Source organism: Podarcis melisellensis (genome assembly GCF_964234715.1).
Source record: "Podarcis melisellensis genome assembly, chromosome: Z".
Taxonomy (NCBI): domain Eukaryota; kingdom Metazoa; phylum Chordata; class Lepidosauria; order Squamata; family Lacertidae; genus Podarcis; species Podarcis melisellensis.
In genome coordinates, this window is record NC_138547.1 from 36,256,456 (window position 1) to 36,280,995 (window position 24,540).

Here is a 24,540-nt window from a genome sequence, read left to right on the forward strand (position 1 = left end):
GGCTCTATTAAGGGGGGGGGGAGTACAAAACACAATTTTCACTTCCCTTGAAGGAACCTAAAGCTGCCTGACTAGCTTTCTCTCCAGCTGCAGGCTGTTTTGAATGTAGACAAATTGCCAGAGCTGATTTCGTCTACAAAAAACTGATTAGTGAACCCCCTGTGGATTCTCTAACTGTACCGTTGGCAGCCTAAGAGATTAGTGAAGCAATTCCCATCATCAAATTATTTACTGTTAAAATATTGGATTAGGGATGTTGTTATCCACTGCTCTGAGATTACAACGTGATTCTGTAAAGATGAGAAAGGAGGAAAATAAACTTACCCTCAATCATTGGTAATTAGGATTTGAACTTTTTAGCTGCTTTCCCATCTCATTAAAAGCAAGTGTCAGCTTCCTAAAGATTCACTTGTGCTCATTACAAAATCTCCTTCTAACTTCTCTTTCTCAAGACAAGGGCCACACCAGTACGTACAGAATGCCTCCCAGACATTTCACTAATCGTATTAGAAACTATTTTAGCTACTCTCAAAATTTATAGAGCCATCTTGGCTGAGCAGGGTACTCCAAATTAGCCTCCAGTACCACCCTTGGGAAAGAATCCAATAGCAATTTGCCAAAAACTTATCCCTGCCCTTGAAAGGTGCCAATTCAGAACCTGCCTTCATTAACACAAATTTTCGAAAATTCTGCCAGGAATTGCAGTCGCCACCTTAGAGCATCCATCCTATTCTGAGACAAAAGCTTGCTCTGGCTAATCAGTAATTAAGCAGCTTTGTACATGTTCATTGACACACTTTATTATTCAAAGCAAGTAGGCACCAGCTGTGCCCATTGCCAGTAAAGGCAGATTTTGGTCTATCAACTTTCAGTGGTAAAAATGCACCCCTTCCCTCAGGTTCCATTCTGCCCAAGCTTTCTGTTGCTTTCTTGTCAACATTCTTTGGCCCCTAAGTGTGCTCAGTTATCATTGTGCTGTTGCTCAAATTCTTCCCCTCAACCTTATCTATATTCTTCAGAATTTCCTTTTGGTCTTTCCACAATCCTTGAACGTGTGGGTACCTCTCTCTCGTTTATGGGTGGTACAATTTTGGCCATGCAATTTTGGTTTCTGCATCCAGGCAAAGAATCATTTTAGCGTATAGATTATGTTCCGAATGTGAGCCTTGGCAAGAAAACTGGTCACCCATGTGATGCCCAGGTGGTGCACATCTACACCCCTCCAAAGCCTTCCATGGCACCCACTGGGTTTCCTCCTGCTGCTGCAATTAAAATTGAAGAAGCATTCAATTGCAGCAAGTAGAATAGGCCATGGTATGTGATAGGATGTGATGTGTCCATAGTCCCACCCCAAAGGTTGGTGACCTTTGCTTTAGATTAACAACTTTTAACCTAACTTTTAAGGCTACATACAAAAATAACATCTAGAAGAGCTCTGCCGGATCAGGCCAAAGGCTGAACTAACTCAGTGTTATGCTCTCATAGTGGTCAATCAGTTACCTATGGAAAAGTCCAAAAGCAGGACCTGAGTACAACAGTACTCTCCCCATTTGTGTTTCCAAACAACCAGTATTCAGAGGCACACTGCCACATTAAATGAAGATAGAGCAAATGCTTCATGGCTACAAAGGCTTTTAAGACTCACTGGAGACTATTGCTTTTACTTGTCTGTTGATACTTATCCATCTATCACTCAATCTATCTTGTATAACAGATTGGATAACCTCACATAATATGGTCCCCCCCCCCGCCTTTTTTTTTTGTATTTTGTTACTGTTAACAGATTTGGATATTTTTAATACAAAAGTGATACAGAAATATATGCTAATTAAAACATATAACAAATAAAATATGTTCCCGGTCTTTGTGCACCTTCCAGCAGTTTTGGGTAGCTGCAATGATAAATTTGCTCCTGCTGTGAAGAAAGTGGCTCCAGCTATGCCTAAGCAGTAACAACTGGTAATAAAAGACCCAACATCCTGTGGTTAGCATGTAAGTCCAACCTATAAAGTATTTGCAGATGTCCACCAGCTGGAAATGATTACAAATGAGGTTTTAATCACTGGACATTGAAGGCGGCTAAGAAAGAACCTTATTGAAAATGCTTTATGAACAGAGTATGCTAACCTTCAGGGTCACCTGTGCCTTGGCTTTAGCTCAAGGGGAGGGTCGGCAAATATATGGCAGTTGTCAAGAAGGTCCATATATTACTGCAGCTACTGAAGTGGGTTCTCCAAACGGAGAAGCCAATTTTGTTTGATGTATATTTACTCTGGGGCTGTCGATTGGAAATGTGCTCAAGTAGCTTGAAAGGCAAGGGCATGGGCAGCATAAATTACCATAGCAGCCCCTGGTCTTTCCACTCTTTCCTGTGTCCTTATAATACGCACAGCAATATTTGAAAACAAGTTGTTCCCTTTCAATACAAATGTACTGAAGAACATGATGAATGTTTAGAAGGTCAGAGAGCATGCTGTATTTGATGCCAGGACATATTGACCCAAGATGTCTGACTGGAAACCTAGCAGGTAGTCTTTGTACAAAATTCATTTCCCCTTCCATCACCACCAGCAACAGCACTTCCAGCAAACCAGATTTTCAGTGAGGACGCAGTGAAATAAGACTTCAAGATGTTGATTGATTGGGTGGATAGTGTGCTTGTGTGCATTGGTGGATGTGTGAGAGTAGAATGAGATGAGTGATATTGAATACGGACCATTTTAACTATGCATGGCCTTGAGACCCTGCATGGGAGAGAATGAAGATGATACTATTTGTCTAGTTTGTTTAGATGTAAGGCACAATTTGAAAGTGATAAGCAGTATTTTGTGAGTCTTGGCAAGATGAAGACTGAAACGGAAGGAATTCTTGGGTCTAAAGAAGTTTCAAAATATGCTTCTATGTTTTGTTTTGTTTTGTTTTGATATATTATTGTTTTATTGTCTTGTTTTATAGTTTTGTTTCATATCTGTAGTTTTAACCAATGCTAATCATGCTGGTAGTGTGATGAAACAGCATGGACCTGGAGCTGCATGATGCAGTATGAGCAAAGAGAGTTAGATTCAATGCCCCAGGAGCTTGCAATCTGAGTGGCATGTCAGTGAGGTCATCTGCATGCAGCAAAATGTTGTTATATACTTCCAATATGGTACCTGGTGCTCAATTTGAGAAACACACACACCTTCTGTTTTCCACTCTTTTGGAAACAGAGATTTGATCTGACATCCTTTGATCTCTGAGTCCAAGACACAACTGTGGAAAATTGAATTTAAAGGAGATTGCTCCCAAAGCTGAAATAACCATAGAAAGACTCGGAATATGTCAAGCTAACTGACCTCTGTAAAACCAAAACTGTTTATGAGTCCCCTTAACTGGAAAGCTGAAATAGCTTAGCAGCCACGTGCTTTAAATCAGACAGTGGAGGAACAAATGAAATAATGCATGGTGTTTAATATCTCAATAAGCCCTGCCCATAGATCACAAAATATGTTCTATTCTCTTTGCTTTCTTTTATCCCTTAAAACAATTGGCCTAGATCTTTACCCAGAAAGCTCCTGAGGGTCTCTGGGATATTCACATTATTATGGCCATTGGAGACAGCCACCTCACAATGGTGATGGAAGGTGGTGAACTCTTAAAACTTGAAATAGCTTGTGTTAATCTTGCAATCATACTTATCTTACTTTTTAAATTGGAAATTAATGCAGGAGTGCAAGACCAAAACAGAATAAGCTATCATGTGATTGTAAAAACAAATTAAAAACACCAATCAAACATCACTGGAGAGTCTACTTATCTTCCAGGATAGAAAGCATTTTCAATATGGTATATAGCCTACATTTCTGACAGGAAGGACCTTGCAAACTTAGTGCACTTCCTCCCACTTCATTCAAAGCCCCACCCCCAGAACTCTATTGGCTCCCAGGGGTGCAGTTTGTCTTGAACCATAGCATGAAGCCCAATTTATTGAAAGCAAGCTAGCTAGCTAGCTCCTGCCGCAGTCGTAGCAGGGATGCAGCTGGGACCCATTATGGAGGGGTGGAAAGCAGTAGTGTAGCATGGGTTGCCAGTACCCAGGGCTGGACAGATGGATGGGTGGGAAGGAGGGAGGGAGGGCAATGGACAGAATTCGCATGCACATTCAATTGCTTAACAGTGTCAGCATCACCCAGGACATTGCAGAGATAAGAAAAGAGGAGTCATTCCATTGTAAGGAAAGGTCATTTCCTTGTTCTCATGGAGAAGCCATTTTCAACAGAGCCCAGCAAAAGAAGCTAGATTGAGGCACCACTGGGTGCTGAAATTTTGCACCTTAACAATTTTGCTCCTGGAGCAACCACCCCTGTGTGTCCACCCCCCCCCCCACACACACACAGAGTATGCCACAGGTGGCACCCTTGAATTTGCTACAGAGAAATAAATATATTTTGTGGGTAACAGAGCATACCCTCAATCATAAGAATATTCACCCCATAATGTTCTGGTTTGACCTGGTTGTGATTTAATCAAGAGGGAGGTGCAAGAGCCAGGTAACTGGCTTCTAGCCGAGTATGCTTCATGCCATGTGTGTCTTCAAGGAGTAGAGTGAGTGATCTCAGCCAATCAGAAATGCCATATTAAGAGAGGGCAGCTTCAATTACATGGGTGATCCCAAATAATCAGGTAGGTGGATGAAGAGACAGTGTGCATGCATGTGAGAGGGTAGGGACAGATAGCACAAATTGGTGTATGTGTGTAAGAGAGAGGGTAGAGAGCATAAGTGTGAACAGATGTGAATAGAGAGAGATGGGGTATAGGGGAAAACATAGAAAGCTGCCTTATACTGAATTAGACCATTGGTCCATCTTAGTACTATCTACAATAACTGGCAGTGGCTTTGCAGGATTTCAGGCAAGACTTTCTCCCAACCCTACCTGGAGCTGCTGGGGTCTGAACCAGAGACCTTCCGCTTGCAAGGCAGGTGTTCTGCCACCAAGCTGTGGCCCTTCCCACCACTGGCCCTAGCCTCACCCACAAGAGGCATTTGCAACCCCTGGCATATTACTCCTGAGAGAATATAGTCTTCAGGGTAATAAAGGTTCCCCATCTCTGCTGTCCAAAAAGAATAGTACCAAAGCACAATATGCACCCTTGAATAACTAAAAAAGAAGAACCCAACACTGCTTACCTTGGTTAGCATGATTGTAGCTGAGGATAAAGAGGGAGCTCTATTCCACTTACAGCTTCCAAGCTTCCTGTCAATTTGTAAGGCTCTTGGGGGAGCTAAGCAGTTAGACCCTCCAAGATAAATCCACAGCTATGTTCTCATGACAGGGCAACAAACCATTCCCCATTTCAATTATCTGAAGGTACAAAGGCCCTAACCAGCTCCAGTCATCTGGCACAAATTGCTGCATGGTTTATTTCCCTTGCAAAGTTCAATTTGTAATGCAGTGGTTTCAGCAAAGGATTTGAATGCAACCCAAACCATGGTTGATGCAAAGGATTTTCAGATTCATGCAAAATCATGTCCCAGTCACTGTTGCTATATTGCATCATTAGAGGAGGTAGGAAGTTACAGGAGCGGGAGAGAGTAAACATGTTTGTACTCAAGCTTTTCTGAAAGACGATTCAATTTCAAACTTACTGGCTCATTGGTCTCCTTATAGCACTGGCATTTGTTAGAAGGGGGAAAAGATGGACCAGAGAAAACACAATCTGTGATTGAGGTGGAAACAGCTAAAACCAGCAATCAGAGCAATAACTCTTAGTAAACCTATACCTGATGCACAACAGCTATATTCCACCACCCCCATCCCAGATGTCAACTTCAACCCTAGCAATTTCCCATGTACAAATATGGTTTACATGCCTGACTCGTTGCTCAATTCAAATAGTGAAACAACATGTAGACAGGGATAATCTGTCTGAATTGTTCTGCTAGGCAGGCTGACATAATGCAGCCTGACAATAAAGTGCTGTATCCAACGTTTTGTGAGTAGAAGGCAGCTTGGACAACCAATTTTTCACTCCCCTATTTCCCCCCTTGCATTCCCATGTCTCCCCTGAAAAGCTTTTCTAAGGGTCAAGGGACCTACCACCTCTGTGGCCTGTGGCAGGGGAGATTTGCCTGAAATCAGGCAGAGGAATCTTGCACGGTTCAGATAAGGTCCCCAGTCTGTAATGATTCCTTCCTCCTACAGCACAGCTCCAAACTACCAAACAGATGATAGTTTCCTCAACCCTTTGAGAGCTGTTTTGAGCATAAGTGGCTCAACAGGTGGGGTTGAACTGTGCTAGCTTCCAGGTACATGGGTTGCTATTGCTTAATGGGAAGGGGTGAGGCAATGGGGAGGTCAGTGCAGTGCAAATGATCAGCATACACAATCTCGAACTGCTAGTGTGCTTCCATTATAATGAGCAAACACCTTGCTGCCTCTCCCTCCCAATCTTGTTCCCAGTAAGCAACAGTGAGACACCTGCTGGAAAGCTAGAATAGCAGTGTTGTCCCACCCAGCAAGCCACTGTTGGTTTTGAGGGTACACAAGACTTCATGGACCCCTTAGTCACGGTCTTACAGTTTGTTGGCAATTGAATGTATTTGCTAGAACTTGCTATGGCTTTACAGATGCCATATCAGGGCCAGGAGGAATTTGTCCCATCAGACTAATAAGGCCTGTCTGAGGGTTTTGCCTTCCTCACAACGATCATAACTTTGGTGGATATGGCATCGGGTTAGCTTCTAGTCAGTGTGGAAAGGGAACTGTGTTCCCCGGCTTCCCACTCTATGGAGGTGTGGTATCCCATTAAAGGGATTCAAAGGGGAGGAGGAGCTGCTGGCCAAATGCCCAGGCAGGGGCCAAGGACCATATCACCCCCCAGCATGGCAACCTTGTGGGGTAGCACCTATTTTAAGTATGTCATTGTTCTTACCCACACCAGGCTTGACCCCCCAGGTATCCATTTTTCTTTTTTTAAAAAAACAACACATTTATTGATACTTACTCAGAGATATACAAAAATACATATCCATCATCAAGTATCTACACTGATATGAAACAGCTACTTGGTCTTTTTTTTAAAAAAAAAGGAAGAAAGACAAGAACAAGAAAATTCTAAAGAAAGAGAAAGAAAGAAAAATTAGAGAAAGAAGAAGAAAGAAAAAAAGACTTCTGGCTCTCTGTACTACAGCTATATATAGCATTCAGGTATCCTTCCAGCAGGCAGGCTGGAGGTCTTAATAGGCTACCCAATGCCAAGACAAAACTCACTTACATCTGTAATCAATACAGTTGTGGCCTAATTTTAATCTCCAATGAATTGTGTCTGTGGTTCTTGTTTCACCCAAATGGCTTGATGGCGGCTTCACGACACTTGGGCAATTCAAGCCAGGTTGGTAATACAGCCCCAATTGTGCCACAATACCAGCCACTACTGGCTACATGCCAGACAGTTCCGTTACCTTTTCAGCTGTTATTCTACCTGGATGAAGCAGGGGACAAGATGGGAAGCTTGCTTCTGCTTGGCTCCCCCTCAGATACCGTATTTTTTGCACCACAACACTCACTTTTTTCCTCCTAGAAAGTAAGGGGAAATGTCTGTGCGTGATAGGGAGCGAATGCCTGCAGGTGGCGGGGTCTGCTGCAGTCGTGAGCAGAGGATCCATGGTTCCCCTTCCTTCCCTCCTCCATGGTTACAAAGCATGGATCCACATAGATCCTCAGGATTTTTGCATTGGGCTACTCCAAACTCACTGTCAGATCACATGTCTGTGGCCACAGCATGAACCACAAAAATCATATATCCACTATTTCGTTTAGAATATATATTTTTCTTGTTTTCCTCCTCTAAAAACTATGTGCGTGTTATGGTCTGGTGCGTGTTATAGAGCGAAAAATACGGTATATCCATTTGAGTTGCTCAACTTTGCAACTGCAACCAGTGTCTGAATTTGCTTGGTCCTTTCTGCTCCTTTTTTCCTTTTGTGTTGTGTCTTTCAGATTTAAAATGTCTGGACAAATAATGTCTTGTTTGTTATTGATCTCATGTAAGCTGCCCTGCAAGTCTTTTCAGCCAAAATGCAGAGTAATTTTTTATAAAAAAAAGTTTCAAGTAAATAAATTCACACCAAGAGAGAATTGTGTGATGTAAAGCACCATGTACAGCTTGAACTCCACCATATACAGTACAACTTAACTAAAGATAGTTTCGAACTACAAGAAAAACAGCAAGACAAGCAAAACCAGCTGGGGAAATTATTGAGTAGTAATTTGGAATAAATGCAGAAAGAAAGAAAGAAAGAAAGAAAGAAAGAAAGAAAGAAAGAAAGAAAGAAAGAAAGAAAGAGAGTGAGTGAGTTTGTGAGGCCTGCCAAAACAGAAAATATAATTAAAATCCAAAAGTTTTGTCAATTTTTCCTCCCATCTCTAAGTTAATATGAAAACATTAATCGGCTCAACTCTGCAACCCTAAAACAATTACGTAAAGACACAAAGCAATATCAAATAACTGTAGCTAATCAAGAATCCTCCTTTTATAACACATTATATAGTCTTCAAGTTAAATGTTGTCCATGAATGTACTCATTCATCATTTTTCTCATCCCTTGAATTGCATGAACATAATTTCTTTTCTGTTGGGTCAAAACCAGTGGACCTTAAGATTTTAAAATGTTCTGCTGATAAGCTTTCACCCTTTAAGCTGTCATTCTGAAGACTTAAATAGAATTTCATCCCCAGAGTTAATGATCTTCTCATAATTTCCGCAGGCACTGACTTAATTTGTACATTTCTGTTTGTCAGTGGCTTGTTAGAGAGTTTGCCTTGAATATGGACCAATTTGCATGACCATGTCCCATGTGACTGGTGGTCCTCCTACACACTCACACACATACTAGTAATAATGTGCATACATTTAAAAAAGAAGCTGGCTTCTAATAGGCATCTAGTTGGCCAATGTGAAAAGAAAGTTCTAGGCTAGATGGCCTTGGCCTAGGAGGATGCTTCTTTAAGAGCATCCACCTAATAATGTTTTGATATTATACCTACACCAGTGTGACCAGGAGAGTTGTGCAGCACCAGCTGAGTAGTCTAGCAAAGCTTCAGAGTCTTCCCCCTTTTGATTTGTCAACCTAACCTGCTCTTAGAGGTTAAACTGAATAGGTCCAAATATACAAATAGATCCAAGTTTGGAGAGAGCTCTATCACCACCATAATGATGGGAGTTGGGTACTCAGCTTCATACGGAGTGCCATCCTTTCTCAATCCTTGCTCTAGGACAACATGAGAAAAGGAGAGATAATGCAAATGCTGTTTCTTACCTGTGGCTGAGTCCACGACTCTAGACTTGTCTCTTTTAATGGTGTTTGGGGTCTTCCAGATTCTTTTGAATGCTTGCAGAAAGAAAGAGAAATATGAACAGTCAGTATTTTTCAGGCCAGCATATAAACATTTGGCATACAGTTGTGCATGTTTGTATGAACATCAGAGAAAGGATTATGACATTATAATAATTCGCTGTATTTAAATGGTTTTTATAGTTGCTGTAAGTGTGCTGGCTCCTGCCAAAAAAATGACAACAGATACTTCCTTGTAAGTAATGGAGGGGAAGGTTATTATAGCAGACAAGTGGTATCAATTCAGCATCATGGAAAGAGTAGACCACAGTCCCTGCACCCTTACATGACGAAAGGATAGCAACGATAGTTCTGGTCTAGGATCAGCACCAAGGTAGATTTCCAAAATCCATAACATAGCTTCAAAGACTGCACAGGAGCTGTGAAGTTGTTCCAGTGAGTTTCCCCACCTACCTTGCCAACCTTTTAAGAAGAGGCAGAGAATGCCCAGCAGCTTGTGAGAATTCCTGCCCCTGGGGGAATTCTTGGCCTGAAGGCGGAATTCATCTCTCTTTTCTTGTTGTGCCACTTCTCAGTAACATACACTGCTAGATCCCTCCCACTGTGCTGCAGAATGTGGCACCTCTGAGATATGCTCAGCCTTCACATTCTCTAACAGTCCCTTCTCCTCCATGGGTAGAAAAGAGGCAGCCTCTGAAAATCTGGGAGATGGGGTGGGGTTCATTGAAAGTACTCTGCTCTTTTGTCTCGCCCCCTCCACTTCAGACTCTTCTTCCTCTAGTGCTTCTTACTCCTGGTCTGGATCATAGTACCCAGGGGGGATAACAGCAATAAGCTATTCAAATAACTTTTGTTATGAGGATGCAAAGAAATGTTAACAAATAAGAAAATAAAATGTGCCTTGGAATATCTCTCTATCAGCTGCACTGGCTCCTGGTGGAGTACAGGGTCAGATTTAAGGTGCTGCTTTTGACCTTTAAAGCCCTTCACGGCCTAGGACCCTCGTACCTACGGGAGAGCCTCAAGGTCCATAAATAGCAACACCCTATTGGTCCCAGGCCCTAAGGAAGTTAGATTGGCTTCAACCAGAGCCAGGGCCTTTTCAACTCTGGCTCTGGCCTGGTGGAACACTCTGCCTCATGAGACCAGGGCCCTGCAGGATCTGATCTCTTTCCGCAGGGCCTGTAAGAGAGTTGTTCCGCCTGGCCTTTGGCTTGGAGCCAGTTTGATTCCCTCCCTCTCTTTCTTTTTTCTTTTCCTTCTCCTCCTGCGATGAGGCTACATTTTCATATTTTATTGTTTCAGTATTTCAATGTTGTATTTTAATTTTGTTTTTAAGTTGTAATCATTCAACTTGTTTTTATTATTGCTTGTAAGCCGCTCTGAGCCCGGCCTTGGCTGGGGAGGGCGAGGTATAAATAAAAATTACTATTATTATTATTATTATTATTATTATTATTATTATTATTATTATCTTCTGCTATGGGACTAATCCAGGTATACTGTATTATTTTTCATGGATGTCTGGAAATAACCTGCCGTGGCTGGACTTGAGCACCCCTTTCCAATGCCTGGGATGAGTCCTGGCATATGGACACTGCCACTGTTAACAGCGCCATGAAGAAAGTAACCACTTATGCAGTGACAAAAAAAGAAGCAATGCATCAACGAAACAGAATATGAGGGTAGGCACAGATTTGCATAAAGTGTGCATGTGCTAATTGATATGTTGCACTGCCAAAAGGACAATGAGCATTCACACTTTACATTGTGGGTGACCTTTGCAGGATGCGCATGGTGCTACAGTTCCCAGGGAGCTTAATGGCAAAGAGGGGCTGGCCTGCCTCTCAGTGTTATCATTTGGAGGTTCACGCCCAGCCTCACTAGTCAAGTTTCATTGCTGGAAGGTGGGGCCAGTCCCATTATATACAAGGGGTGGAGCCAATAGTAGCCAGGCAGTCAGCTCTGGAGATTCAGCCACCCTCCCCTTCCCTCCCTTTGTTTAATGTTTTCTTGTTTGCAAGTTAACTTTTTCTTCCTGCTTAGTGAGTGCTGCTACAGTCTTTGACTGGTTGTTGTCTGGGAAGAAGGACTGGGAATAAATTTTCCTGCATTGGCAGGTTTTGTTTTCCCCGTAGCAATTCATCACAACTTTGGTGGTTTATGGCCTTGGGTGGAATCCTTTAGTCTTTTCTTCCATATACAGTAATGTGTGTGTGTGTGAAGTGGTGACTCACCCCCTGCAGCAGCGATTCCAGGGTCCCCTCTTAAAGGGGTTGTAATATGGGTGTCACTGGCCATACACTGAAAGGTTGTCAGTGAACTACCCTGCGTGTGGGGATATGGGTGGGGCTGCCTGCTACACATACGTCTCACAGAACAGCCCCGTATCCCCCGTATCCCATTAACCCTGATGTGCCCAGTTTCCCCCAGATGGGGTGCTGGGAGGGATACATGCCCAAGGCCTAAGCCAAGGTCTTCCTACATTCAGAAGTTTAATAGAGTTGTGGCCTAATTTTAATCCCATAACACATAGTCAGAGTCTTTGTTCCTTTCTTATGATCCCTGGGGGATGGGGCTCTCACGGCCTGATCACACAATGTTTTTCTTTTTTGAATTCAGGTGGGCAAATCTTATTCGTAGGATGAAGCTGTAAAGAACAAATGCAAAGGAAAAGGAAATAAACTTACACCCCTCTATATTGCCTGGAAAACCACTGCTATATGGCTCCTAGAGGATCGAAAATCATGAAAATGAGAGCAATGTATGTGCTGGCAAGTCCTGCCCCCTATCATGTGGCCTCCTTATTTAAAACCCTCCATAAGTTGAAGGGTGAACTTCTGAAGTCAGGAGTTTCTTTCATTCCTGAAGGCAATATAGAATCCTGCTAATGCAGGACTTGTGAAAGCAACAAAATACATTGGGGACAGAGTGGGTGGACATTCCCTAACACCCTTGCTCTCCCTCATACAATTTTCATCCTGTGTATGATCTGCAAACCCAAACAGAGTGTGGGTGCTCTGGAAGTGACGTCGGATGCATGTGTGGGCCTCTTTCCATCTCCTCTTTTTATTGTTTTTACCAAAATCATTTCTCAAAGCTAATTTGGAATGGGATGCAGCATGTTGTGGTCCTATAACAAACCCTGCCCTTGTTCAAAGCTGCTATTAGCTACAGCTCCCTGTGTCTTTCCCATTCCTCAGCTAACAGCAGCTCAGAGATGGGGAGGGAGAGTTACCGGTAACTATCACCTTGCACTGAGACCCCAATCTAAATCTGGCAATAGATGCATGCATAAATAACAGGGTGGAGATGCATTCATGCATCTCCAGTGTCTAGTTTTGGCCTTAAAGTGGTGACCCTGTTTGTATGCAGTCTGGATAAACCTTGTAAGCTTAAAAAAAAGTGTTTTGTAAAATATGTAGAATTTAATAGCTCATTGGCCTTTCAACTTTTTTTTTTTAATCTTACAACTTGGCGGATCTCCTAATTAGAAATAAATAAATGAATTAATGAAAATTCATATGATCTGGATGAATTAAAGTCGCCTTTAAAGAATCCCTTTTGCTGAGGCAGCCCATTCTCCCCTCCCCAGTGAAATTACATCTCATTTTCCAGCCACCTTGCAAAACTGGCTAATGTGCATAATGATTGCTCAACTCTGCCCATAAATGCTACGGCTTTTTATGAGCACAGGGACGGAGGTGCCACTGCAGCCTCCAGAGTATCTTTACTAAATTCTTGTGTGAGTATATTGCACCTGCTTGCCTTGAACCAGCGCCTGAGATGAATGGCAAACACTAGGCTTTGTTTCCTAATGTAGTGAAGCTTCATACTAGATTTTGGTAAACAGCAAATATACCCTCTGACTTCCTGAAGGACATTGACTGAGATTTTTTTCAATAAAGCTAAACAAGTCACAGAGATGAATGTGCATTATATCCATGATCTCTCCCTCCTTCCCTCCCCCTCCCTCTCTCTGATGTATGTGTGTGCGGGGTGGGGTGGGGTGGGGAATCATGTATAATGACCAGATAATGTACAAAATTTAGTATACACATGCACATTTCCCAAGGCTTGCTGGTGTTTATGTCTGTTGACTGGGGCCTGGTGAACGTGCACAATGGCCATTTCTTATGTCCTTTAACTTCTCTCTCTCTCATTCTCTCTCTCTCTCTCAGTAGTGATAAAAAGCATTCCAGAGGAAAGATCTTAGAGGATTCTGAGAAACTGCATACAGTGGTACCTCGGGTTAAGTACTTAATTCATTCCGGAGGTCCGTTCTTAACCTGAAACTGTACTTAACCTGAAGCACCGCTTTAGCAAATGGGGCCTCCAACTGCTGCCACGCCGCCAGAGCATGAATTCTGTTCTCATCCTGAAGCAAAGTTCTTAACCTGAAGCACTATTTCTGGGTTAGCAGAGTCTGTAACCTGAAGCGTATGTAACCTGAAGCGTATGTAACCTGAAGCGTATGTAACCCGAGGTATCACTGTACTTCATTAAAGCAGTGTTGTTGGGAACGGGTTTGATATTTTGCTCTTTCTCTATTTCCCAAATATGGCTTCATATTTCTCTGATATGGGGAAAGACTGAATTCACTAGAAAACATGGGACTGTAGGTGCAGAGCCTGAATAGAAGACAGACTTCATGAACCAAGAGAAAAGCACTGTTCTAATGGTTATAGCTGATTTCTCCATCAATAAGCATCTTCAAAAACTATACACACGATTATGGGAGTATTCCATTTTACACCATCTTAATAGCCACTGGTGCAAGGATTTCCATTTACAGAATGGAACTTCTTTCTCTTGCTGCAACCACATGTCCTCCCCAGGTCTGTTACTGAGCATTGCAGAAACTCCCAGAAAAATGTAGAGGGCATGCAGGAGGTGAGGGGGGAGAGGAGAGGGATCACAAATCCCTTTGTGCTAGTAGAAGCAGTTAGTTGAATACCACTGTGGCATTCGTACAGAGCCTCCGGTCGTTTCATGGACTATTGACCTGTACTCTTCCGCTGCCACCAACCAGGTTTCTTCTGGTGAAATACTAAGTCTCAGTCAGGTTGTAAAGTCAACAACGAATATTAAAGTTTATTGAAGAACAAACAAGTTTTAAATATATTCAGAATGGTTTCTCTAATGCCTGCCCTTAACTAGATGTGGCACTATCTCACACTGTCACACTCTTCTCTCTCAGTTCTATCCCTGTCTCTCACTCTGGCTGTAACAACCGCTATGTTTGTCTTTTACTGGCTCTGTCTGACTCTGACTCCCCTATCCCCCAATGGTAAAACCCCTGGACTGAGCCTCAAAACCAACTAGGCTCCGCCTCTGAGCTTTCTCATTGGTCAATCTACATTAACCATTTCCATCCCCCTGTACAAACAAAATCACAAGGAATGGGCAAACACCACAGCCACCCTATTTGACTTGAAAGAATTGCTCATTTTTGATAGTACCAATAAATAAATAAATAAATAAATGGAATTGTGAGGATCATTATCTCAGCCTTTACTACAGTATGTTGTTTGTGGAAACACCCACACCCACGTATTCAAACATTTAATTATTTCTACCTGTAACTATTAGTCGGTTCAGAGAAGTTTTGGTGGATGCAGTGTTCAGCTTACTCTACTGTTGTAAGATGGCTGTGGGTGATGATGTGTGTGTGCTTCTTTCCATTACAGTGGTACCTCGGGTTAAGTACTTAATTCGTTCCGGAGGTCCGTTCTTAACCTGAAACCTGAGGTACCACTTTAGCTAATGGGGCCTCTCGCTGCCGCCGCACCACCACCATGCGATTTCTCTTCTCATCCTGAAGCAAAGTTCTTAACCTGAAGCACTATTTCTGGGTTAGCGGAGTCTGTAACCTGAAGCGTATGTAACCTGCAGCGTATGTAACCCCAGGTACCACTGTATACATTTATCTAGCTATCTAGTTTTGTTCCCATTCTCCTCCCCAGAGTTCACAATTCCCTAGACTTCAGGCATGTTTTACTACTGGCACGTGTCCAATCGCGACCATATGAAGATTTCTGGGCACCAGGTTGGGGACTGGCATCTCCATCAAGCCAGCTGACTCGTGTGCAGAAAAAGATGTGCGACTTGTACTTTTGCACTGCTGTGCGAATCATGGACCCCTTGCCGGGCATCTTAGTCCTCCATCATCACATCAAGGAAAGTAAGTACAGGGCTGAGTACAGGTATATTTGGCAGTGCTGAAGCTTTTCCACAGGCCACCCAAATGGAACTCAAGACCACAGTTTAAAAACCTCTGCCTTAGTCCATAGTTAATTCCATTTCCTCTGTGTGTGTTCCTTCTTCTTGCGTACTGGGACAAATGAATTGTTGCAAGAGCAAGCTACAGTCAAGCAATGTAGTTGAGATCATAGAATCAAAGAACTGCAGTGCTGGAAAAGGATGCCAAGAGCCATCTGTTCCAACCCCATGGAAAATAGACATGCTGTTGTGGCAACCACAACCCAGGTTTAAGGTGTCATTTGCTGCCTAGCTTATATATCTGAATTTCCAACACTGCTCCCCACTGTTGCGCTTTACTAGGATTAAGAAGAAAGAAGCTACCACCCCTAGACTGGTTGTAAATAAGAAGGCAGGCAGGTGGAGGCAGATTGGGGTTGGTGGGGCAGTGCCCTTCACTGCCTGTATCCTTTTGCATTTCTCCTTGAAAATGCACAAGCTTCTAGGTAAGAGATAATCTTCCATTATCTCTTTCTCATTCACACATACTTTTACCCCAGACAAAACCTTCTTCCCTGGTCTCATGGAACACTGGAAACACCATTCCAGGTCCCTTTGTTTATGTTCCTTTTACTCTCATCCATCTGACATTTAAACTTAATACACAGAAGAAAATTAAATCTATAATGAGATGAAGATGCTATGATTGATTTCAGTTTGAATGTTACATTATGGCATCAGCGGCACAGTTACAGCTCCCAAAGCCCCAATCCCGGCACCAATAAAAAATTTCCCTGGCAACCAGGCATGGTTGTTAGCAGAAATCAGGCTCACATAATGGCATGCTTAACTAAAGCTCAAGTAACTTTTAAAACTATAGTCCTTTGAAATAACCTACAAGTGTAATGGGGAACAGATTCAGCATGGATGGCTGAAGAGCATTGAAGGGACAGAGCTATCTCCAACAGCTCAAAACACAGAAGCACATTCACACAATATGCCATGTCTCTTGCATCCAGGTTCCAGCTTCACTCTGAAGAGGAGTCAAAATCAGGGATTGTAATGAGGTATAAGTGACTACCTGAGACTAGCCAGGCGCATGACCCAGGGTGCCTAAGCCCTAGCTGCAGACAAATCCCATCGGGAATGCGACATCAAAGGAGAGGTCTTGTCCATTCGGAAACAATTTATTTAAAATATAGATTAAGTATGAGCATGTTCAAGATGTCAACTTAATGAATCCTTTCATAAAGATTAATTGCTGATATTCTCTCTGTGTGTGTGTGTGTGTGTGTGTGAGTGTGTACCATAAACACACTCAGGAAGTGGTACCTTGATATAGTGGTGCCTCGCAAGACGAAATTAATTCGTTCCGCAAGTTCTTTCGTCTTGCGAGTTTTTCGTCTTGCGAAGCACGGTTTCCCATAGGAATGCATTAATGCGTTCCTATGGAAACCGCCTTCAGACCAGGTCCGGGGACAGTCTGTCCCCCGACCTCTTCTGAAGGCTGGGGGGGGGCGCGGACAAGGGCTTTTCTTCCCACCCCCAGCATTTTAAAAAAACCCCGGGACAGCAGAGGACTTCTCCGCTGGCCCGAGGTTTTTTAAAATGCTGGCGGTCGGCAGCGAAGGCAGCCCCGGGGCGATTTAAGACAGCCCCGGGGCGATTTAAAAGCCCCCGGGAAGGCAGGCAGGGAGGACAAAGACTTTTGCCCCCCGCCCGCCTTCGGAAGAGGTCCAGGACCTCTTCTGAAGGCTGGCGGGGGGCAAAAGTCTTTGTCCCCCCTGCCTGCCTTCCCGGGGGCTTTTAAATCGCCCCAGACTGCCTCCGCTGTCCCGGGGTTTTTTAGAATGCTGGCGGGCGGCAGCGAAGCCTTCGCTGCCGCCCGCCAGCATTTTAAAATCGCCCCGGACAGCCCCCGCTGTCCCAGGGTTTTTTAGAATGCTGGCGGGCGGCAAAAGGACCTCTTCTGAAGGCTGGCGGGGGGCAAAAGTCTTTGTCCCCCCTGCCTGCCTTCCCGGGGGCTTTTAAATCGCCCCGGACAGCCTCCGCTGTCCCGGGGTTTTTTAAAATGCTGGCGGTGGGGAGCAAAACCTTTCGCCCCCACCGGCCTTCCTGGACCTCTTCTGAAGTCCGGAGGGGGGGGAAAGGCTTTGCTCCCCACCGCCAGCATTTAAAAGAGGTCCCCGGATATTTCCCTACGGGCTTTCGTCTTGCGAAGCAAGCCCATAGGGAAAATCGTCTAGCGAAGCAACGCAAAAACCGAAAAACCCTTTCGTCTTGCGGGTTTTTCGTCTTGCGAGGCATTCGTCTTGCGGGGCACCACTGTACCTCATCTAATGGTGGACCTTCCACAATACCTCTTTAGACAGGTGAATATTGCAAGAGGAGCAGTCATGTTGGTTCAACACTCCTACTCCAATAACAGCTATAAAAATAAGCTTGGCATCAGTACTGAAGCTAACAGTTAGCATGACATCCTAAATGCCATTTATTTCGCCTGTTAAGGAGGTGTGAAACTCATCACCACAAGCAGGATACAACTTAGTTCAACTAAGGCAGCATAGATTTGCCAGCCTCTTCACCATCCAAAATTGCTCTGCCAAGCATCATCTATCTTTTTTTGTTTGTTTTGTTCTGAAATGCACTTATTGTTCCCTCTCAATCAGCCAATTTAAATGACCTCATTGGGATTCCTGTCTGCCCACTGTCACTACTCGGATGGTGGGGAGAAGGTTGTGTTATTTGTTAAGAATAAATGCTTTAGAAAACAAAATGGTAATCAATTTATTTACACGGAAAAGCTTTAGAGGCTTAAGCCACCTGCCTTGGGGATGCTTTTGACTAAAGAAATTTGCTTACAGTACTCATGTGCCACACATCTGCACAAAAGCATCCTTCACCATCTTTCATCTCCTTTTTTAAGCTACTACACACCTTTCCTGAAAAGTGTGCATTGGATTACATAAAGTCACTCTCAGTCATCGTTGATGTTTTAGGGAAACATTAAGGTATAGAAATATGGCTGTTATGATAAGCTGATATACACAGTTATAAGGCTATCCTTATTTATCTATTTCAATATTTCTACTCCACCATTTTGGAGGATGGAACATCCCAGAGGCTCCAAGAGTAACAATAAAATCTTTAAAAATAAATTTGTATCTAAAAGAAACAAACCATTAATCAGGAAGTCACATACAAGTAAAAAATAACCTCAAATATTCCAAACACCCATTACATCACACAATTAGACATGTAAGTCCTAAAACCTGATGAAAAAGCCACTTATTCACAAGTACCCTAAAGAAATCAGCAAAACTGTGGGAAGGTCCTTCCAAGGGCAAAGTTAAGGTGCCATGAATAAGAATGCTCTGCCTCATAAGCCTGTCAGTCACATTTCTGACAGCAGGGGGAGAAAGAGCAAGACTAATTCCATAGGAAAGTTCATGTGTGAAGAGGTGGGACATAAAGGATCTAGGAATACCCATAGTTGAGAGATATAGGAAGACCTTTTCCTCGTGAACGTTTTGTCTGAGTCATTTGCCACCACAAGCAGAAGTGGCAGAATCACTACATGAAAGGAAGGAAAAACATTAAGGTTGCTGCTGAATGTTGCCTAAAGTGAAGTGCTAAAATTGATTTACAGGTCTATAATTTGAAAAGAAAAAAGAAAAAAAAGAAATTTGAGAAATGTCTAGGAATACAACATAGTTAGGGTTATATCGTAAACCACTCTGTGATCCTCAGGTGAAGTGTGGTATAGAAATTTAATAAATAAAAAGTTAAATAAAATGAATGCTGGAAACCTGGGCAAAACTCCTAGCCAGTAAAACTAATGCAATAAACTCCATGTCTGAATGCAGTCACACAAATAGCTTTGGCCAGGAAAAGCACAGGATATATTAAAATTACCTTTTCCTTATGGCAACAAGGAAAATGCCGTATTTTTTGCTCTATAAGACTTACTTTTTCCCTCCTAAAAAGCAAGGGGAAATGTGTGTGCATCTTATGGAGCGAATGCAGGCTGTGCAGCTATCCCAGAAGCGAGAGCAGCAAGAGGGATTGCTGCTTTCACTGCGCAGCGATCCCTCTTGCTGTTCTGGCTTCTGAGATTCAGAATATCTTTTTTCTTGTTTTCCTCCTCCAAAAACTAGGTGCGTCTTGTGGTCTGGTGCGTCTTATAGAACGAAAAATATGGTAACCTGGAAGCCTAGCAAGCTTGCAGCAGGATCTTCAAGAGGTTCTAACGACCCCATTATTGAAACAGGATCTATTTAGATTTCAGGAGGAGAAGTCATGTCTTTGTGGCACTTTATTCAGTTACCTGCTAATATGGTATGAATTCAGGGTTTGGGAGGGAGGAGGGATAGCTAGGGAGGGGGGAAGGAAGGGGAGGGGAGAGGAGAGGAATGAGTAACATGATAAGGAAAGCTCAAAAAAGGTTTAACGAAACCTGCCACGAGATTTGGCAGATGGTTCTGCAGCAGATTGTCAAACTTTAAACTAATCTTCATTTAAGAGTTTTAAGGGTTGTATCTAAAGCCTTTTGCTCTTTTGCCGGGTTGATTCTAGTAAATTATAGATCAGACTTTTCTGAAAACTGCTTCCATGAACAGAGGCTTCTTAAATCTCAGCTAAACTGAGCAAGAAGATTACACGTTATTATGATGGGGCCCAGCGGGGTGGTTTTACCCCCCTATTCTCCCCCTTTTCTCTTTCTGCAGCAAACATAATGATGTCGAGAAGGATAAAGCGATCATTTTGCACAAGGAGGTCATCCAGACAAGAACAATGCCTTTCAACTCACGAGTGCTGGCAAATCCCTCTGTTGGTGAATATTCATACAGCAAATTCTGATTCTTAATGGCTCCATAAAACCCAGCCGTTTCTAAGCAGAGAAACCCAATCCGTGTTCCGAGACCAGATGATTATTACTGCTCATTGGTGGAAGTCACCGGGGAGAAAGTGATGCCGAAACATTCTATTTCATGGGTAATTTTTAGCTTAATTGCATCCCACCATTTTTTTCCTTAAGTTGAGAAAAAGGATTTTCTCTCCCGAATCCCGAGTGAAATGTTAGATACTGTACGTGGTATTAAAAATTAAAATCATCACTAATCTTGAAAGGCACATTTATTCTCTCTCTCTCTCTCTCTCTCTCTCTCTCTCTCTCTCTCTTTACTATAAATCAGAATGACGGAAGAAGAAAGAAGTCTCAGTGAAATTTCTCAACAGCTTGATTCTGTGATGTACTGGCCAAGGGAAAATGTGGATGGAGTTAAATGGAAGGGCTCTGGCACTGGTGCAATCAGAGCAGAGATGCTTAAGGCATTAAATCTTTGGAAATTCTGAAATGAAATGGCCTGATCCCACACTGCTCAGATGAATGTGCAGATTGGAGCTAAGCTATCTGCCAGAATTTTTGCACTTATTTGAATGCTGTGATACAGTTGGTAGTTTAAATATACCAATATTGCACATTAAAAATAATATTTTCAGAAAAACAGACATTTGTAAATGTATCTTGAGACAATAAAGACAATTAATATTTTTGAGGAAGGGGAAGAAAATGCAGATGATGGCAAAAATGGTAAAGATCTATTGGCAAAGACCTTCAGAACTAATATGGGCAAGAAATGGACAGTAGTCTTCATACCGGACCCTGGATGAGACAGTTGTGGCCAAAGCAATGTGCTGAATGAGCTGAATGATCATTGTAAAGAGAGCAAACACTCATCACAATCCTGTTAACTTGGTAAAGGACAAAGCTCAGTGGAAGAGAATCTGTGGTCCAACGTTCAGCTGTCAGCTTCTCCAGATAGGGCTGAGAGTGACTCCCACCCAAAACTATAGAGAGTTATTGCTAGTCCATGTAAGAGGGCTTCCTGTGTTCACAATATGACCAGGAATCCCATATAAACTAGTTTCTGTTTGCCAAGACATCTGTTGGCTAAAATACACTGTTATGGACACTGTTGGTATCACTGGCTGAGATAATGTGATTGTTTTTAGCTGTTCTTAGAATGCTTTTAATGATAGTGTTACTGATGAATTTGCCAACCCTGCTTGCTTTGGGAGGACAGGTGGAATATAAGTCGATCAACAAACAAACAAAGAAACAACATAACTCTCCCAACCTTACCCTTCGAACTATCTTTATGTCACCATATCCCCATCCATCAGCTTAACTCTAACTAACTCTTACCAGCCTCAACCCTACAGAAAGGCTTCTGTTCCTTAAATCACTCTGCCACTCTTGTTCACTTCCTCTTTTACTTGGGGTTTTCCTTCCAGAATTCCTGTGAGCTTCCCTTGCTGTATAAAATTTAAGATGACTTTCTCACACATTCAGTTATATTCATCACAGTTTGGACATAGGGGAGGAAAGCTGTCCTTAATGGCCCAAGGTGCAAACTTCTCCAAAAATCTGAAATTCAAATTCTTAGGGGAGAAACAATTAAGAATATCAGATTTCTTTACTTTCCATGATCAGAAGTGTTTTTTTAGCACAAGCAATTACTTGACCAAACAAGCAAAGCAAAACTTTCAACTATCCTACTGCCAAATTAGGAATGTTTGGGAATTCCAACTGAAATGGAAATGGGATCAGAAATTGTTGATGTTCACTTTTTCATCCATTGTTTGAAATGGGACTCAATCCAGTGAATGCTATTGATATTCACTGCTGTTTCCTGTCCACAAATTATATGTAACCAATGACTCTCCCATTCAACATTTGCACTGTGTTTCCTTTGCAATGAATGGTGTGGAGTAATAATGCCATTAAGAACATAATTAAGAATATAATATTCCTCCACAGTAGGCAGCTTCTGAATAGTTTATTCAGAAGCTGAACTGCAGTGGAACAGAAACAGTACTGCATACAACAAATATGGGTCAGAATGTAAATGAATGCCTTCTTACACCCCTAATCCCAATTAGGTGGTGTCTGTGTGCTTAAATTGCTGCTTACTAATTTTTATCTTTGCAGTATCTAGATCTATTCCAGTGGATGAGCCAGACTGAGCCAAACACTTCACACCTCCCCTTAAATGATGGCCTGCTCTGGCATAAAACAGTATATAAAAATAACAATGATGATGACTCTGGGTGGGGGATGAGGAAGGAATCCTGTAAAGTTTGACATTGCATATATTTCCTACCTCCCAATGTTCACAGACATGAAATGAAAGAATATTGAGCATGGGGTTGTCAGAGGTGCTTTTAGTACAAACTCCCAGGTTTATTTCCAATTATATACTGGTTTTTACTTAGCCTCAGCCTTCTTTTGTCCTGTTCTTATGCTGTCTTTGTCCATCTCCCCCTCCTTCCGCAAAAGCCCATAGGTCTACTGGTGTGACCCACCTGCTAGTAACCCACCAACAGAATCAAGGTGACCCAAAGTATTAAAAACTAAAGTAGGAACAGGATTTTTTTTCCAGGACTGAATATAGGGTGCTGTGTGATCAGACAGTAACTCAAAAGGTGAAGCCAATCCACCTTCTTTTGGGGTATAAAAGTAAAAATGAAAGTAAAGCAAATTTATACTTTAACACACTAGCAAAAGGAGACAGCATTCTCTTTCTTTTCAACACAGACTTTCCCATGAAAATGTTTATATTTCAAAAGTACTTTACCATGGCAGCACAAGCTAAGGTATTATTTTCCTCAGGAAAAAGAAAATACAAGTGGAAAACAAAAGCACAATATTTATCCCCCCACCAGAGCTGAACCTGAGTAGAATAAATGTTGCAAATGTATATGATTCCATCTTACAATTTCAGATGGAACTGTCAGAGGAAATTGTCTTTCTCAGCCATTGACACAAATGGGGTAGAAGAAGAATAGACTCGCAAATGTCTGTTAAATTTTGCAGTTGCTATCCATTGGGTATCACACGAACACTAGGTCTTCTGAAGCAGTCTAAAGCATGATACATATTGTTTATTGAACCAGCTAAATTATGAGTCCAGTTGTGAATATTGACTGTGAATTATTGTGCAAACAAGCCTATTTCAAAGGAAATATTACAAGTCCTTTTAGTATTATCTGAAAACAAAAATAGTCTCTCAGACTATTTGTGTACATGAAGTCGCAAATGCCAGCATAGCAAAGCAAAGATTTCTTGAAAACGTTGGGAATGGAATCTTTTTGACTGCTCTGAGCTGTCCAAATACTTCCCCGTCACTTTTTTTACCATCAAAGAAAACCTGTAGCGCTGAAAGATAGGTTAGGCTGAGAATCAGAGACGGGCCCTTAGCTACTCAGTAAGTTTTACAGTTGAGAATGAATTTGAACTTGGATCTTTCAAGCCACTATCCACAATACAGAGCCCCAACTGCCTTGAAATACAATACAATACAACACCAAACAAAAAACAAAAAAACCCATCTTATTAGATTCATATCTTACACTTTCTCTAGGTTGTAAACATGTATTTAGTCATTTAATCCTTAGTCTCCATGCCTTGTCTCTCCATGCCTTGTCTCTCAAATCCCATGTCTATGATTAAGGACAGATGGATCTGTTTATTTCCATTCCATGCAAATGCTGAAGCTTAAGTTTCTGTATTAATCTATGATGATGATGATACAATGGTTTATAAAATCTTAACAAATATTGTATTTCAATGTGTATTATCACAAGATACAATTAGATATGTAAGCTATCTCAGTATGTGCAATCCTAAATGCATTTTATCTTATGCTAAACTAAACACAAATAAACAACTGGAATGGTTTTTTTCCCCTATTTTGATACTTATTCTGGTACATTTTTTTAGTTGTAAAATGTACCACAAATTTTGCCAAAATACAGAAGCTGAAGGGTACATGTACATTAGTCAAAGTGTTGCAGATCAAGTCAGTTCACATTGAAATTCACAGGAAATGAAATCCCTAAATATTCCTATGCCTGCCAATACTTCAGGGATTTCTTCCTTGAAGCACCGTATGCCCACCCAGTTTCTCCCTCTATTACTGCTCTCGCCCATCTTCATTACA

General features: G+C 42.2%; 1 protein-coding gene across 3 annotated transcripts in view; it reads right to left on the reverse strand.

Annotated features, from left to right (window-relative positions):
* Window positions 1-24,540, reverse strand: part of PCDH11X (protocadherin 11 X-linked) — a 749,953-nt gene that overhangs the window by 327,246 nt on the left and 398,167 nt on the right. For all 3 annotated transcript variants that reach the window (XM_081897548.1, XM_081897549.1, XM_081897550.1), the window contains one exon: window positions 9,299-9,370. In XM_081897548.1, the coding sequence (XP_081753674.1) occupies window positions 9,299-9,370 (72 nt within the window). Of the gene's footprint in view, window positions 1-9,298; window positions 9,371-24,540 lie in introns of those variants that run through there.